At 36.8% G+C, this 18,619-nt stretch overlaps 2 protein-coding genes across 5 annotated transcripts in view; one reads left to right on the top strand and one right to left on the bottom strand.

Moving 5' to 3' along the window:
* shtn1 (shootin 1) overlaps positions 1-252 on the top strand; it is a 28,849-nt gene extending 28,597 nt beyond the window's left edge. For all 3 annotated transcript variants that reach the window (XR_013206644.1, XR_013206643.1, XM_077239384.1), the window contains one exon: positions 85-252. The gene's annotated coding sequence lies outside the window, so the exon portion shown is untranslated. The remainder of the gene's footprint in view (positions 1-84) is intronic.
* Positions 132-8,767, bottom strand: eno4 (enolase 4). Of its 2 annotated transcripts, none has more exons than XM_077239382.1 (13): positions 8,440-8,767; positions 8,088-8,216; positions 5,503-5,699; positions 5,242-5,390; positions 4,266-4,435; positions 3,635-3,763; positions 2,754-2,825; positions 1,993-2,151; positions 1,724-1,849; positions 1,418-1,610; positions 1,228-1,280; positions 679-796; positions 132-564 (listed from the first exon to the last, which is right to left on the bottom strand). In XM_077239382.1, the coding sequence occupies exons 1-13, from the start codon at positions 8,611-8,613 to the stop codon at positions 497-499; spliced, it is 1,737 nt and encodes a 578-aa protein (XP_077095497.1). In that variant the 5' UTR covers positions 8,614-8,767; the 3' UTR covers positions 132-496. The 2 variants fall into 2 exon arrangements, with proteins under 2 accessions (XP_077095497.1, XP_077095498.1); XM_077239383.1 differs by having other exon boundaries at positions 1,228-1,274.
* Positions 8,768-18,619: the final 9,852 nt, after the last annotated feature.

Below are 18,619 nucleotides of genomic sequence, written 5' to 3'. Positions count from 1 at the left end.
TTAGTTTAGTTTTTTTTTTCTGTATATAAAAAATTAATTTTGGATTCATTTTGTAATAATAATTTGTATTTTTTTAACTTGCAGGTAAATCTGAAGCACAAGGAATGGAAAAGACCTCAGGAAGGAAAATATTGACAAACACATTTAATTAAATTAGTTTTGTGGGCAAAATTTGACCTCTGTCACAATAATTATATGGTCTATGTGGAAATGTTTATTGTGACAAATATTAAAATATATTTAAAAAAAAAACATGGTGTTTATTTAATAATGTTCTTTTTTCAAAAATGTATACACCATCTATTAGCACTAAAATATCACACAGAAATATGTAAATATTTGCTAGATGAGGTGGGGCAGTTTACAATCTTGCGCCCAAAAAGATATTTTGAAATGAATTCTAATATATACGAATTTTGGTCAGACAAACCCTACTGTGATAATGTTAGGCATACAGGAGATGAAGTAACATCAAGACGTCATTTAGTAGAGATGGTCACAGAATCACAGCCGAGTTAAATGCTTCAGAAAGATCTGACAGAGGCTGTTTTTTCTCTCTAGCACCTGCAATACACAAATGTACTATACATTGAAACACACTAGTTTTCTCAATATAGATGGTACTAATGGCGGTTTCCATTATGTGAGTGTGAGAATGTGTAAAAGAGAGAATCGTACCCAGGTTCCCCTCCTGCTCCAGTTCCTCTTCTATCACCATCAAACGATTGTATTTGTCCATTCGCTCCTCTCCTCTCAACCCGCCCAGTTTAAGAAAGGACACACCTGACCCTACAGCCTTTAAACACATACATATGGTGAGGTCCAAAACTAAAAACCTGGGACTCAAAATCTAATTAAACTGGAAAACCTTTAGGACTTTGAATAATGTAAAACAAATGTTACGAAGAAATATTTAAGACTCAGCATTATTGGTCACTAAGCAAATCAGCAAAAATCGTTTTAGTTTTCATGCCCTTTTTGTGCAAATATGCTACGGTAATGGTTTGTAATAATTTTTTCTACTTAATTAGAACAAATATTGGTTCGTGTTTAACACATTTTGTTTCAAATGTATGATAAAAATGTAATTTCATGGACTTCAGTAGTTGTTTGACTTGTATATTCATAGGCACATATTCAGGAACTATTATTAAAAGACATGGTCAAATACTACATGCTGAGAAATGAATTCCCTAGCAAGAAATAAATCAAATATGACCAACCTACCAAGTCAACAATTGATGTATCGCCACAGCCTGCAGCCAGCATCGTCTCTGCATCTCAATCCACACAGGGAAGACGTGTACTTATTACAGGCAATATATTTAGACTTGGACATTGTACTTTTACAAATTATTGTCAAAACTTTTTTGACAGTTGGCCATTAGTGTACTGTTTGCCTATGTTTGGAACTTACCTTTCTGATCAGCTATGCTTTGTATAAGGTCAGAGATGGTCATTTCATTGTGATGCCTATTAATGACCCCAGTGACCCCCGGTGGGAGGGGTTTGGCATCACTCCAGCGAGGAAAGAGATTGAATGCAGCATCTGCAATCAAGCAGCAAGTTTGCCCAATCACTGAGGCCAGTCTCTCCCACTGATCTACATCCTAAACTCAGAGACACGCCGTCAGTTCAACCATTCCCCAGTCTAACAGATGACACTTGCTAAAGTCACTTTTATTGCTTTAAGGAGTTAAATGCATGTTTTTTTAAAACTCACCTCTTTCCTGAAAGGATCAATGAGAGATTTGATAGCTGGATATTTATTAATCAGCCCCTCGTACATGTCCACCAACTCATCTGGGGATTTGTGACAGCCTGACATTACCTCATACTTCCCACGTGACTAGAGGACAGCAAGAGAAATGTTTAAAATGGTTACTGTGTTATTAAGACTTTAATTTTGAATGTGTTGCTGTATCTAATTTAGTACTTGCGCAAGTGAATATGAGCCTAATAATTTCCCTATTCTGTCTTCCAATCACTCACATAGTCCATGAGGCCGTGTGCTGCACAGTTTATGGCCAAGCGCAGGTCTGAACCCAGAGGCAATGCCAGGTTAGCACACGCTTCTGTGACCAGATCAAGAGCCTGTTCAGGATGTTCAAACCCCACCTGTAACGCTCCCTCATCGGATACACCTATAGGCTGAGGCAGTAAGAGAACAGGTGAGCGGTAGAGGAATATGATGTTGAAAAGATATAAAAAGTCTCATAATGTAATATTGGCAAAACAGTGTATACTAGTTTGGCGTCTGTATAATATTTTGAAATATAATTTATACTTGTGATGGCAAAGCTGAATTTCCAGTGTCACGTGATCCTTCAGAAATCATTCTAATATTCTGATTTGATGCTCAATAAACATTTCTTATTATTATCAATGTTGAAAACAATTGTGCTGCTTAATATTTTTGAGGAAACCATGATATTTCTTTCAGAATGTCATAATGTTATGAAGGTTTTTACCGAGGCTATTCACTGTGCATCAGCAATAGCCTCCCATCTTAACATAAATATATATTTATTGTGTGACATGCTGTTAAGTGGTTCAATCGCCATTCATAAGCCCTGCACATTATTTGGCCCTGTTTATTTAATTCAGATGGTGATGTGCAGATAATTATCCCATCAAAGCATCAAAAAAATCCCCACGTAATTTGTGTGCTGTTTGATGCTTTTGTGTGAGCTTGATCATAGAGCATTATGTTCCTTTTGTCATTGAGTCAAACCATATAAGAGCATCCTTACCCCTGCTTTATATGCCGATCCATTCAAAACTCTCCTCATTTCACAGTGTAGCTCAAGGCCCATGCCAATGACCTACAAGGCCAACACAGACATACACATACACTAAAGACAAACATTAGGGAAATTGGAAGTGAGAACAGTCAGCACAGTATTAACACATCTGAGCCATAAAAGCTCCATAAAAACGGAACGTTCTCAGAAAGTTGATTAATGTCCTGGCAAGGTTCTCTCAAAGTTATGAACAAACGTTAAAGCTATCTGGTCTTTAATAATGTTAGCAAAGACACATTAATAACACACTGTTCGTGGAGACTTGTTTTAGTTCGATGTCTGTGTAAACATTTTTTTTAAGTGTTACTCCTTGTTTCAGTGCATTCAAAAATAACGTTCCCATAATGTTTTATGTTCCCTGAACTCTTTCCCCTCCGGCATTTTTTTTTAAGTTGCAAGCCAGATACATTTTTAGCATTTTCGCAAATCTTTCATATCCCCAGAATATTTCGTTATATGAATATCTGAACATGGAATATATCAAAACAAATAACAGAACCTCTGCTTTCAAACATCAAAAAACGTTTTATTCCAGCTTCATGCATTCTTTTAAATCAACACTTGAAAAATTGGTTAAGGGTACGCATCATTAAAAAAAGCAACATTTTGAACATTGCCTTTTTGTCAAAGACTACGTCCCGAACAGATTCACAAAGGTGATCAAATCGCTTGTATCACTTGTTTTTGTACCTTCTTCGCCCTGTGTTTTGATCCGGAGATTCTGTACTCTTTCAGAAGATGCATAATCGCGCCCCTTACTATATAACAGTGAAAACGGACTGTTTGTTTGTTTTAATGTGAAAAGGTGGGATCTTTGAACATATGCATACTTCTCTGACTCTTTGCGACAAGCTTGGCATGAGGATGACCTCCTCCAGAAGGTTTAGTTTACCCACAGAGTTCTTTCCGCAGCTCAGTATTGTAATCATTGGCACAGGCAAGTGCATCTCATTCTGAGCCTAAAGCAGTTCACAGGAAGTGAAGCAAAAGGATAAAAAGGAGATTTACGTTAGTATAGTATTCAGTACATTTCTGTATAATAATTCCATCAGAACACAAGTCTTCTCCCACAATGCAGTTCTTCTCAAGTACACAGATGTCCACTTGACGATTAAAACATGTATCGTGTGTTTGTATTTACACGCACTTTAAACGTTTGACCTCATTGTGACTACAGCAATCATTTTTTCTAATAATTAATAATTTAATATTTTTATTCAGCGAGGATGCATTCAATTGAGCAAAAGTGACAGGAAAGGTTATATGTAATTTTTAGTGTACAAAAAATATTTTAAGAAAATCCTATCATTCCAAAAAAATCAACATTTCCACAAAAAATATTAACAGGCACAGCACTGTTCATAATAAAAATTTTACTTTATTTTTGATTAAGTAACTGTAGCCCTTTTAAGCATTAAAAACTTATCATAAAATCTTACCAACCCTATAAAGGTATTGTACCTGCAGGACTCTTAATGATGTGATATGTCGGTATAGGGGTGCTCCTAAAAGTCTGGCCGCGGTTTTAGCCACCACTAAAGAAACAACAGCAACTGCCGTGGCCCCTGGCAACCTCGGCTCTGGGGATTCTGCAGGAGGGAGGAGCTTCTCCATGCTGTTTCCTTTTTTACCTGGGAACAAACACATAGACACAGCAAGAGAAAGTGCAGGGGACGGAGAGGTCAGATTAAAGGATGTCCAGTTTAAAGTGCACAGTTATCATACATCACCTAAATCTTAAGAGAGATGAAGTATCAAAGGTTTCAGTTACTGATGTCATTGTGTCAGGCATATTTCTGACACGTGATTCATTTATTCCTCTTGCAGAAATGCCCAATAATAGCAGGTTTACTGAGATTAAGTGAGAAGCATTCAACTGATCGTGTGATGTTGACATAGCAGTCAACACGAGAGACGACCCACTCCTTTTAGGATAAAACCGCTCTTTCTAGGTCACTGATATGACTGAAGGCCATCATTTCAAACAAATTTTTCAAAAGTACTATTCATTTCTGTAGGCGTAAAAGGTTTTCTACAGTAGGAAAGGTTTCTTTGGGCATATTTAAATATATCTGTGATCTCTCTAAAATAGTTTGGATTAAAGGAAAAGGTGAAATAGAGTCAGTGTCGCATAGATTGCTACTCAACTCAGTACAAGCTGCCAATGTAACTAAAAGCACCTCCCAGAAGGGTTTCTATGAAAGAGAGAAGTGTGGACTCCTTCAGACTGCTTTTACAACAGCTGTCAGATCAGTGAGATTGGCTGGAATCTTGGTTAACCTCCTGTCTTTGTATCCCACAGGCATGACTTGCTACACTAACATGGGTTACTGTCCTCCTTTGGCTCCCTCACTTAAGCTGTCTCTGATCTCTCTACTATTCTGAAATATTTATTGTGAGAACTCCAGTTTGCAACACAACTAAAAAGCTCCTTTACCTTTATCACCACTTTTCTTGTCTTTGGCAGGAGCCAGCGTGGGAGGGGCCTGGGGCGGAGCCTCAGACACTGTTTCATCGCTCAACTCCTCCTCCTCCTCTCTGTTAAGACTGTCCTTGTGCTCCAGGTAACGTGCCATGAAGAAATCTCTGCAGAACATACACGCAACCTCAGTCTTGCATGTGCGTATTAACGCTTGGTTATCATAGCAACCTTCGTGGCAAAATTTGCATGTGTATTTTCTATTGTATGTGTGATCACCTGAGTATTTTGTCTACACTGTTTTGGTCCGTGGGGTTGAAGCCTTGCAGCATTGGACTGAGATGCTCTCTGATCCACTTCAGAGCTGTTGTGTTGGACAGATGTTGCTGGTTGCTATTAGAAACCGCCTCCCCTGACTCTGCCATACCATCAGCCAGACCATCACAAGGGCCCACCATCACCGCTCTGCACACCATCTAGGATTTACACAAAAGCTCATTGAAATTCTAAATGTGCCCCTGTAATGAATTCCACTGTATTTGTAAAATCTGGTTATTCAATTTAATCCAAGGCCTATTTAATTAGTCTGATTATTCAGAAGTGTTTCATTTAATATTTTATTTTGGCTTTGTCTTAGTTACCAAAAAACATTTTAAATATTGTTTTACTTGCACTCAAAGCACATGGAGTTGTGGACTGTGTTTTTATATGGTTAGAAAAAGTGCTCTTGTATAGAGATAAAAAATAATTTCTAGAGAAATAATAAAAATAAAAACAATAATAATAATATAAAGATTTTTTTAATATAAAAAAGTTCATTACAGCACTTATTCGCGCACACAGCTTCAACCTTTTAAGCGATATTCTGCTATTTCTTCTAAAAAATGTATTAATAAACAGGTTCATGATCAGGAAAACAAGCCACTTCAAATCTGAAAAGACCAAGATCTGAATATAATAATCTGCACATGAACTGTTGATCTGATGTGTGCTGGTGTTTGTTACTTGATGTCAAGATCTTTGGATTTTGATGTCAAAATCTTTGGATTTAATTTGAAAACAATGCATTTCTTACAATGGGTAAAGTGCCAAATATACTTATATTGATGTGATGAGGATGCTTCATTAGGGCCCGAGCACCTATGGTGAGAGGACCCTATTGTTTTTGCTCCGTTTATTCTTCTTCTCCAAAGTGAATCGTTTTTTTGAGGGCCTAAACATGCTCGAAAACTCATGAAACTTTGCACACAGAAGTGGTGAAAATTTACGTGTGATTTTGGGTTTCAGAATTTGGTGGGGTAAAATGGCTCAATTTCCCCCCTTACTTTATTGCCCCGGCTCTACATTTCACGTACATGTATCAAAATCGGTAAACACAACAGGAAGTCAGCTATTTTGAACAACTTCTCAGATTTTGTGCAGTTTTTGCCATTTCCAGACGTTGTACTTTAACAAATTCCTCCTACAGTTTTGATCTGATCCTCTTCAGAATTTGGTTAGTGTAATCTTAAGGCCTTTGCGACGGAAAATTGCGAAGATCTTGAGTTTTCGTCCAAGGATGTGCCCTCGGCGGCCTGACAAATGTAGATGTGCAAACCCAATTTCAGCCTCTGGGTGAAATATGCATCATCAGAGAAGTTCTCTGTCAATTTTGCTTGCAGTTCCGATGTTGCTAGGCAACCACAAACAGCCTGCAGTAACTCAGGCATAATGTCCGATCTGCCCCAAACTTCACATGTTTGATAAGAGTCCTGTCCTGAACACATGGCCATGCTCCTATTCGGTTATAGTAATAGTGCCACCTGCTTGTAGCAGGAAGTGTGGCAAATACAAATTACTTTAGCATAGTCCTCCTATATTTACCGAATAGTGCTCTGTTTTCCTAAAGCCGCTGGGTAGCGGTGGCACAGGTGCGAGGGCCCTTTTCATCGCTGCTTGCAGCTTTAATTTATCCTGCTCTTTATCTCTACAGGCGTACTAAACAGTGCTGTAGATGAGCGATTGCTCCCAATCTCTGCAAAGGAAAGCTTCAGTTGAAGCTGAAGATGAGTGTGTTTGGGTCTGGCTAATGCTAATGCAAAGGTCTGAGTTTAGAAAGTTATTTTGAAAAGTGTGACATTACGTTCCAATACTGCCAAAACACTGATTTGCACCTGGGCAGTGTTTGCAATCCTTTCTTTTAAACAGCATTTCTCCCAACTTTTCTATGCCTTTTATGTGCTGTTCTCCTCCCCTCCTCCTTTCACCTCTCCTCTCCTCCCCCCAGCTCATGCCTACAGTCGGCAGTTCCCTGTCCTGCTGTATTACTGTCATAAGCTCTGAATGTGCCAAACCAAAACAGCAGCGCTCTCAACTGCAATATGGCCACCGTGCCAGAAGGCATAATGCTTACCTCGCAAACACAAACAGCTTCAGAGAGAGATCAAAACAGACGGAGAATGAGAGACAGAGAGTGATCTGATGGTCACACATAGTGGTTGGGTGCTGAGGCACGTGCGTCACTGTACAAATGCACACGCTCTCCTACTCTAATTGTTCTGGGTTTGTCTGTGTGCATGAGTATGTGGACACGCTGTGACCTAAATTCATCATTGTGTCACTACAAATTTCTCCTGTGAACTGTACAGCATGGTGCAAAGGTTACATGGTGGACGACCTGTTTCTGGTTCCCCATAACCATCAAAACAGAGACACTTAGATCTGATATCCACCTTGTTGTCAAGAAAATCAGCATCTGACTGATGTTAATTTCATTATTTTAGGCCTGCTTACTGTAATGCACCTAAACCCCATCCATGTGATAAATTGGTAGCTGCGCTGAAATGCAGGAAAAACATGTGGATGATTTCAGAATCTAACGTTACCTTTTCCTCATTTCTGATGATGCAGTGCACTTCGGTCTGAACTGCTGTCAATCCTCTTCCGTCGAACACCTGCCTTCCGGTGATTTTACTAATCACAGGAGTACAAGAGAGCCTGGAAAAATAGTTTGCCTGAAAGAGCAGTTATTGATTTCGCATCATTATTTGGTGTGTAATGATGGGGATCTGACCTACATCAATACTGACTTCATTCTGGTAGAATAACATGTAAAATGGACAAGACGTAATGTCAAAAATGTAATCCGTAATTTTAAAACGGGTATCATTATAATTCTAAGATGAAACGTTTACATTTGTCATATCTCAAAAGCATAAGTATGTTGATTTGACCCACCAAATAACCATAGATATCATCCGGCTTCTGCCAAAACATCTCGTTCAAGACGCTCTCTATCTTCTGCGGCACCCCGTTGGACCTGTAATACTCTGCGGCTTTGTTTTTCAAGTCGTAAAACTCCTGGTCCTCTTTTGATACTCTGCTGTGGCTCGCGAATCCTTTATATGACATGGTTGTTTGGTTTGCGACAGAATTTCTACATTTGTTTACAGTCTTTCGCTGTCATGTGCGCGTCCTCGCAGGGTTTGTTGATGATATGTGGTTGCTCGGCAACATCAGATGTAACACCGCGAGAATTGGATAGCGTTTCTCTTTCAAAACGCAATTAATTGGAAAGAGTTAAATGTCCATTTTGACGCTGTTGTGGCCTCCATAAAGCTAACAGGACCCTCCATCCCTGACGTAAAATGCTGTGTTCATTGATGGACAGTGTTTATGGTATGCTTTAAATATGGTAACTCTTAGTAATAAAAATATTACTTTCACAAGCCTTAAATTACTTTAATAATAAACCTGATAATGCATTATCAAACTTAATTGAAGAAGAAAAAACTATAGGCAACATGCACTTGCAAACGTTGAGATGAAGCACTGGCACCATTCTTCGTAGCCTTAACAATTAGGCCTAGGCTAAAATAGTTTTGTAGTGGCATATATGTAGCCTAACCTATATTTTATATATTTATATAAATATTTTTTTATTTCTATTCAATTTCAGAAAAACATGAGCCATATACTTCACCATATCAAAATATTTGGCCGCATTGTGATTTGTTCTCAGTGTCAAGGTTGTTGGTTAAGCGCTTTACGGAACCTGCGGATTTAACACTATTGACGTTAATCTTACACTCGCGGGCGCAGCCCATGTGATATCAATGAAAATTGCAAAAATAAGGATTATTCAGTGTTCAAGAGAACGTCCGTTTAGTTGTAAATATTATAATGTTATCAGAGACACCATAGTTTAATGCTGTCGTGTCAGTAGGGTAGATAGGCTATAGGCTCCTGGTTTAGGCTTAAGGCATTTTAAATTTCACGTGAGTAAAATGTCTATATAGACAATTTAACGGGTTGTTTCACCAGGTATTTCTGTAAACACTAGCCTAAATGTCTGTAGATATTTTACTGTAATGGAAAAAAAATGAATTTGATTATTCTGCGTGTTCAAAATAAAACAAAAACAACGAAAAAGGCGGTAGCCAAGGTTAAAATAAAATAACTCAGCGAAAGTCATAACAGTCAGATATTATTATTATTATTAACATTATAAATGCTTCAACGTGAGGATTTGTTGCTTCTGCTTAGCCCATCTGATAAGCTATTAATGTAAGCGTAGGCTATACAAAATTATTGATAGGCTATCTAATCTGTTGCACTCCACATTAATTATTAAGTGCAAGAGTTGTTGCCATTTCATGTTACATATAGCATAGGCCTATATATATATATATATATATATATATATATATATATATATATATATTACTGTCAACAAAACATTGTTATAAAATATTTAAATGTTTGAAAAGATAGGCTATACTTAGCCTAAACCTCAGTTTTAGGGCTTTTAATGCGTTTTGTTTTCAAATATTTAAAGGTTTAAAAATAAATAAACAAAATAATTTGCCACTACTGCTAGCTATAAAATGCGAAGATATATATTATCTTATCACTATATATTTCACACTAGTGAAGAAAAGGCTGCAATGTGTTTAGCCTACATTGTTTTGGTTCCTTTTTAAAATGCACAAGGACGTTCATGGAACAAAGCGTGTGATTTTTAAGTCCAGTGTAAAGTATAAATTATTACAAATGTATTATTTTATAGTTTATATATAGTTTAATTCTTTATAGACTCTTTCTGAATCTAAATTTTAAATCTTGTATTTACATGAATTTCTTCAAACATAACATTTATAGCTGTGAGTACGTATAGCTCTTTAACGATATCCTATACAATTTTGCATGCAGTAGCCTACCTATAGCCTAAATTATGGGAATTATTAATAACTAAGCACGTAGGCTATTTGAAATGTTTTGATTTAGAAATTTAAAGAGAGGTTTGTTAAATATTTATTTTGCCACCACATATATCAAATTTGTTTTTTCTTTCTGTTGGCTGTTTTATATAGGCTAATTTATTCTTTTTTTTTTTCTGTGTTCCCTGTGCCGTATTAATAAAACATTAAGTCTGCAATGTTGTGAGCTATTACTTTATCCCAAAATTAATGCGTCTAAAGAATGAGAGCAAAGCAGCGTCAACGGCACAGTTTTCTATCCAGACTAAATCATATATAGGCCTATATACGAGCTAAAGTGAGAATTAATTTACAATATAGATTTGCCAAATATAACATTTTTCAGGTTGGGATGTTTTCACCCAAGTTAGAATTCGTTGGCGAAAACTATGAGTTGTCTAAATCAACTTGCGTTGTTGTTAGTTCAGTAAGGTAGGCTAAAGGTCGGTGCCTTGATTAACGAGGGAAAATGAGCTTATGTTTTTATTTTTTCACGACATGCATTAAGCTAGATATTCGTAGGGTTTGGTTTATTAAAATAGATTATAGGTGGAAATTAACGCCATTTTAACATAATCTCATTTTCAGAATGAATTGAGAGCATTATTTACATGGAAACAATATGAAGTCTATATAAACAATTTCCAAATGAAATTCCTGTGGCACGCGCTTCTGCTCGAGACCGGGATCAGGTTCACGCGGAGGTCAGTCGCTCCAGGACAGGAAGTCATCGAGAGGGCAACAGCGTCACTGACGTCACGGACTAGAGCGCGTTTCATTGGCTTTTCCTGCGCTTGGCTGGGTAGTGCAGATGGGGAGGACACAAATAATATCTGACACAACAAAATATGTTTGCCTGAGCATGAACAAAGCCTCCATCGTATTTCCGCATAGAGCAAAAGCAGTATGATTTTAGAGGAATCAGGAATCGATGCTGCATTTTTTTCTGCGCATCCCCTACGCAGAGCATTGCAGGGTGAAACGGTAAACATTCACATAGGAATTAGGATGCAGTCTAGTAGCTTAGTTAAGAAGGGAAAACACCTGTGTATTTACTATTCCACTCAAATTCATTAAGAGCATTAGGATTTTAAAAAATGATGGTATTTGAACATAAATGTTTTCAAATCTATTTCTTGACCTAAAAATATGATTTAAGCAGTTAGCATATTTACGTATCCACTGCGCGGTCACAGTGGAGTTCAAGTGAACATGCCTGCATGTCTGTCGCCACCAGCCGGTCACGTCTGCGCACTCTCAAGTTCAATATGCATGCACTCAAAAGCTATCATTGTTACATATTTAGTTTCTTTCATATAGGCTATCATCCCGCCTACGAGAACATGCGCATTTAGCGTTGAACACGCGTCACAAAATTCAGGTTAATTGCCATGCAACTAGGCTATAGGCCTAGATTAATATAATATACATGTAATTTAGTTTGCAGTGATTGATTAGTAGCATATAGCCTTAATCAAGCAATAGCCTATAATCTATAATATAATTCTTAATTAACTAGGCTACAACAATCAGGCAAAACGTTATGCTATAAATTATGTTAAATTAATTAATAGTGTTTATTGACTTACATTTTGTTGATGATACATCCATAGACAATCCCTTTAGGACAACCCGAAAGGTGATGCAGACAAACCAAGTCCATATCTCCAGCTCTATACTGCATTCGAGCATCGTAAAAACACAATAGGCCATTAGTCTCCAAACTCAGATGAATCGTTATACCCTGCAAAGCTGTGGCTATAGCACCCTTTTTAAACAGACCTGTGCCTGTTTTGGGGCGACCGCTGGGCCCTGTAAAGAAGTCCAGGCTCCTCAACACTGTTAGAGCTGGAAACATCCACATTGTCAAGACATGTGACTGCCAGTGGGTCAGACACTCCCAGATAGCCTACATTTGCATGTCTGTTTTGTTCCTCTTTGTATATAAGCTCTAAAACAATGTTGCACATTTGTATTAGCCCATTTGGTTTTTATAAGGTTCTAGAAAGTCATTTTAACGTTTTATGATTATTTATTCGTGTCAAGCACAGACTAAACATCTCGTACTCAACCACTTGTTGCTTTGTTATACAGTAATTGCATTTATATCATATCGTCACAACAATACATTGTGACCTCATATAAGGCAAGCATCATGTGGATCATAACAAACACGGAATATAATGCACATTACGCCACGGCCGGATCTTTCACCAAAAGCTACATTTGCATTTAGGCATTTTAATTGCTTAACTAATGTTAAACAGCTTTCCAAGGGTCCCCCGGTCACGGGGGAAAAGGGCAATTTCTACCTAATTAGCGCGTCTTCTCCCAGCCTTAAGTCGCCAGATGCATCACCAGATGCCCCGATTAATGCTTTCAGAACGGCGCACTTGTCCAGTCATGTCTTCAAACTTTGCCAGGTGTCATCTGAATGAACACCAATAGATTTGTTTTTTTTTTGTTTTGTTTTGTTTTTTTCTGTTTGTGTTTCATCCTGAATTAATTCGACCACAATGACTCAATTATTAATTCCTTACCATTCTCTAAGATTTGTGGTGTTTTATAACTTAAGAATTGCGTTTTGTTTTGATTTGGTAATGCAGCCGTCATGCAAAACTAACAAAGTGTTGCTGCATGCCAACTTTTTATTTTTATTTATACGTACACAGCAATACGTGCAGTTACACGAGCATGCAGGCAGTTCTACACGTCCAAACCCCTTTATTCGTCTGTATAACAAAGTCATTATTCAAGCGTAAAAAGGTTACAGAAAAATAGAGAAAGATTTGCCTATTTTTTAGAGCTCAAATTAAAATTATTTTATTTTAAAAAATCTGTGAATCACTTAGCTTTTGCTACATTTGCTTCAAAATTAATATGCTGAAAATATTTGGGGGGGAAACAATGCATGCAATAAGCATGCAATAGATTATACATTTTAAAGTGGCCTACTTCAATAACATTTGGTGTATGAATTATTAATGGCATATAATGAGAAATAACACCGTATTAACACTCTTCAGAAACACCACATTTTAAGGGCTTGTGTAAAATATATTTAATAACAGACGTTTTGAAAATTATAAGTGTTTAAAGCTAAATATTGTGCATTAGAATCCAGTTCCTAAACAATGATCAAAAATATATTCGCAGATAGCCTAAATACAACGGTTTCAACAAAATGAGGACAACATCTGCAAACAGACGGGAATAAAATGTTTGTAGCCTACTTAAAAAATGGATTTAAAAAAATCTGAAATAACCTACTCTTCAGATTTGCCTTAGTGAGTTCCTGCCATAATTTGCCGATCTCGTTTAAGTCACTCTCCTAGGCTCACTAAAGAGGGTTCACTGACAGGTCGCGCGCATTGCTCTGATACCTGGACCGAGAGAGAGAGATTTGTTGAATTATTCGCTTCTTTCTTTGCTTGCTGCCATCTGGCAAACACATAGTAAGTAAGTTCAAACCCTTAACCTTCACATGTAGGCTACCCGTATGAGTAGGCTATGCATTTTCCTGGGAAAATAAGAGACAAGTGATATTTAACCCTGCTGTGCGCACAATGACAACTGAGGACAAAAAAAAGCGTACAGTCACAAATCTTTCACAACATATCTAAGGCTATAGCCTTTATAGATCACGTCTTGACGAAATCAAAGAAATCATGAACTGTCCTACAAATTCAACAATTTGTCGTCTGTCTTTTTTTTTCTTACTCTCTTTTTAATCAATAATCCTATAGTATAAATAAGCACTAAGCAGGTGTCACGCACCTTAAACTAGTAACCTTAAACTGTTAATGGTTGAAATAAAGCATGTGGCGAAGTGCAAAGTTTAGGAAATTAATAGCGTAGGCTAATGATCAGTCAAATAGCACCGCACTTATTCTGCCTCAATCTATTTAGTAATTTATAGCCATGAATCACGATGTCTATTTTAACACTTACGACATGACATTAACATTTTAAGGCAGGCCAACAAAATCCACAAAGCCAGCATTAACTGTAGACTACTTCTGGTCTAAAGTAGCCTAAATGAATATGGGAATGAGCGTGCGATAATCTGTTATTGCCACGCATGCGTAGCACTGCGCGAGTCTTCAGGATCAAAAGAGCTGTGTGTGCGTGCGTGTGCGCGTGTGTGCGTGCGTGTGTGCGTGTGTGTGTGTGTGTGTGTGTGTGTGTGTGTGTGTGTGTGTGTGTGGACATATGTTGTTTGTGGCTTGAACAGTTCAGCATGCTGCCGCGGGAATTAGTCGAAGAAAAAATAAATAGTGATATCAGCTGTGTTTGCAGTTAATGTATTGCGCACACGATATTGCTACAACCAGCCAATCTATTGAGAGAATCTGTTGTGAGAGATGTGACGTTCAGGTGCCTATGATTTAATAGGTCTAGCATAATCGGCAATCCTTGCAATAGGCTTAAATAAAATCCTTCACTGAAAGATTTCGCAACTCTTTCTTCTTTAGTTCTTGTGCATTCATCATTGTCAATAGGAGTGAAAGTGGTGCACTTATATCAGTTTGTTTATTTTGAAGACACCTAAAATGCACAAAGTCTTGAAAAGGCCTACCGGTTTTGACATTCTGTATGAACACTTCCCCCTTGTGGACATGTTGTCCTAATGTCAAGGCTTTGAGTTGTTTTTGTTGTTATAGTTTTCGATGTTTTTAAGAAATCTTTTAAGAAAAGATTTATGCTATAACACATCATTTTCACAAGCTACTAATGCCTATTATTCAAAATTAACGTAAACAATACCCTTTTCCTATATTATGAAAAATGGTGTCAAGTCTTGTGCAGCCGACATCCTGCCACATAAATTTGAACTGTTGTCAAAGATGGTTTGTGTGTTTTTAAACTATATTGAGGGCTATTTTTAGTTGTTTCTTTTATAATTATTTATGTAAAACATTAGTGATGTATGTTGCATTCCTTTTTTCTTTTTCTTTTTTTTTGCTTTGTACAACGCTATTCAAAAGAACAATCTCACAACTAAATAACCTCACTTATAAGCTATCCAAACAGGGACTATATATGGCAGGTCACGCAACTGCATAACTATGCTGAATCCAGAATAGATCTCAATGATATAATGACATAATTCTGCAGTGAGGCAAGGAAATAGTTTTCACTCTTAAAGAGCAGTGGAATTTTGTATTGGTCATTGCATTATTGTAATGTGTGAATTGTAAATGCAGGCCCATTTTAAAAGATAGGAACACAGAACCTTGACTTTTCTTTTCCTGGGCAATGGATGAAACATATAAACCTCTCCAAAATTATGGTTAGTAACAAAAGCACCAGTCTTTGCAACAAATTATGGATACTGTAGGACTTTCAAACTGTTTTTGAGGGTGCATTGAACTGCTAACATGCCTCAAGCGGTCAAATAACCATTTAAAATACAAGGTTTGCAGCTTTTTTCATAAACCAATGTTCCTAAAGTGAAAGACACTGTTACGCTGTCGAGATTTGAGTTGTTTTAAAAAATAACAGCTTAGTCACAATTTCCAGTGGTACCCCTGTAAAATAAACTTTTCATGATATCACACAAATAAAAATTGTCAAATCAACTTAATAATAATTTAAGTGGTTCAGATAACATAATATTTTGAGTTTCTGTTGATTAAACAAATCTCTTTCGTTGTATTAACTTTTTTATTTATTTCAATGAACTTAAAATTTTAAGGCAAGGTTACTTTAAAAAAAAAAAGTTAATATATATATATAATATATATATACAATAATATATTACAGTTTGCAGTTCGACATATGGTTTATTAACAAAGTTCGGGAGGATCACTTTCAAATGATCTAAACCCAATCAGTATGATTTGAGGCCTATCCGACTCACCTTCGTTCCTCAACAGTCTTTTCTGCATCTCTCCGCCACCCCGACTCCTCACTCCTCACTCCTCACTCCCAGATACGGGGGACTACTCTGGGTTCGGGCCACATTGCGAGCTCGGAGCCCTTCCCTCGGACAGCACACCAAATACGCATATCTTTCACTGTATCTAATTGTAAGTGTTAGCTTCTGAAGTCTAATTCAGTGACTTTTTTAATTCCAGCATTGGCAGTAATGGGGCTGCAATTTGATTTTAGATTTTGCATAGTATTGATGTAATATCTCTTCATTTTTGTGAAGGAGTAAACAGGAGGTTTAACAAAGTATCAAAACAAGCTTCTTGAAATGAAACAGCAAGAAATCTTCAATAAATAGAAAACCATAAAAAATAGGATTTTTTTTGATCCACATATGAATATGAACAAAATATGTAACGTTTATGTTCAGGGAAGCTTTGAACATTTTACATTTTTCTGATTAGGTGTGTAAATGCAATGTTTGTTTGGGGTTTGATTGGCAGGTTCAGGGTCTTGTGGGTCGAATTCATATTGACCACTAGATGGGGCATTGAGCCTTTTTATAACTTCAATGCCAGGGGAGGTGACCAACGCTGGTCATTGACTTCCTCTTCTAACTTCCATTTGATATCCTGAGGTCAGCTGAAGTTTGGTTTACTAATGAATTTTGAAAAATGTGATCATATTGTATGTATAAATAAATATTTATAATATGTTGGCTAAAATGTCAGTGACTGAAAGTAACCTCTTCATTCTTGAGTGATATATTAAAGTAAATGTTTCACTAAAATATTCTGATTAATTTTGTTAAAAATGAAAGTGACTAATGAAGAGATGTATGTGTTGTGTGGTATTGTGATATCAGGAAAATCCCACTGCTTTCAGTGACAACAATTGTCAAGTAAACTCCACCCTTTGAGATTAAACACATGCTGTGCAGGCCTGGAGGAACCCCATCCCGAGTCAACAAATAGTCAAGCTTCTTTTTTTAAAATAGCTTTGAATATGCATATTGCAGGTATGCAAAACCAATCAATCAATGTAAACATTATTTCTAAAACGAATATGTTATCCAATTAATCCATTCATTGACAATATATAAAATAAAGGTTCCAAAAGGGGGTTCCCGCAGTGATGTCATAGAATAACCATATCTCCCCCCCTTTCAGACTTTAGCTTAACCATTATATTAGTGTAAAGAACATTTCGTGCAATGGAAAGATTTTTCAAGGAACCATAGATGACAAAAGGACCTATTAGTGTACTATATGACCATGGACAAAAATTATTTTCAATGCAGGCTACATGGCGTGATGCAGTATTATTTCACCATGTGCAATTTCCTGGGAATATGGTTTGGTATTTGATAACATTCTATAGATGAATGTTTCACATACTCCCTTGAATAAATATTTTTAATTAACGGCTTAATTAAAGACTGATAGATAAACAAACTATATACACAATTATTTGACTAGTATATCCTCACAGTACACGGTCGTGCTCTAAAGTTTACATACAGTACACCTTGCAGAATCTGAAAAATGTTAATTTTTTAACAAAATAAGATATTATACAAAATGAATGTTCATTTTTATTTAGTACTGTCCTGAATAAGATATTTTACATTAGAAGATGTCTATAGACCACAAGACAAAAAAAAAATAGTGGAATTTATAAAAATGAACCCGTTCAAAAGTTTACATTATCGTTGATTCTTATGCCTGTCATTACCTGGATGATTTTTTGTTTTGTGATGGTTGTTCTTGAGTCCCGTGTTTGTCCAGAGCAGAACTGCCCAGTTCTTCAGAAAAATCCTTTATGCAGGTCCCGAAAATTCTTTAGTTTTCCAGCATCTTTTGCATATTTGAACCCTTTACTGCGGTGACTGTGATTCCGAGATTAATTTTTTCACACTGAGGACAATTGATGGACTCATACACAACTATTAAAAAAGGTTCAAACCTTCACTGATGCTCCAAAAGGAAACACAATGCATTAAGTGACGGGGGTGAAAACTTTTGAATAGGATGAAGATGTCCAAGTTGTTCTTATTTTATTTTAAATGGCATACTTTTTCAGTTAGTAGTTCTCTTCGAAAGCAACAAAAGATAAATTAAGTACAATTTACCTTGATCTTCACATTTAAAAAGTACACCCCATCCCCCATCCCCACCCCACTGTGTTTTAGTCGCTCAATTGTCCTCAGTGAGAAAAGATGGATTACGAAATCAGTCTCTTCTGGAAATGAATCAAATATGCAATACATGCCTGAAAACCAAAGA

The sequence above is a fragment of the Siphateles boraxobius genome, unplaced genomic scaffold (genome assembly GCF_051911475.1).
Source record: "Siphateles boraxobius isolate OS27281-9 unplaced genomic scaffold, OSU_SipBor_1 22, whole genome shotgun sequence".
Lineage (NCBI taxonomy): Eukaryota > Metazoa > Chordata > Actinopteri > Cypriniformes > Leuciscidae > Siphateles > Siphateles boraxobius.
Note: the sequence above shows the minus strand (reverse complement) of the source record. Positions and strands in the feature narration are given on the sequence as shown.

Coding starts and splice junctions, on each gene's coding strand:
- eno4 (XM_077239382.1), bottom strand. CDS start 8,613: ATGTCATATAAAGGATTCGCGAGCCACAGCAGAGTATCAAAAGAGGAC. Junction 1,281..1,417: donor AAGCATAGCTGATCAGAAAG/GTAAGTTCCAAA, acceptor GTGTGGATTGAG/ATGCAGAGACGATGCTGGCT. Junction 797..1,227: donor ATACATCAATTGTTGACTTG/GTAGGTTGGTCA, acceptor ATGTGTTTAAAG/GCTGTAGGGTCAGGTGTGTC.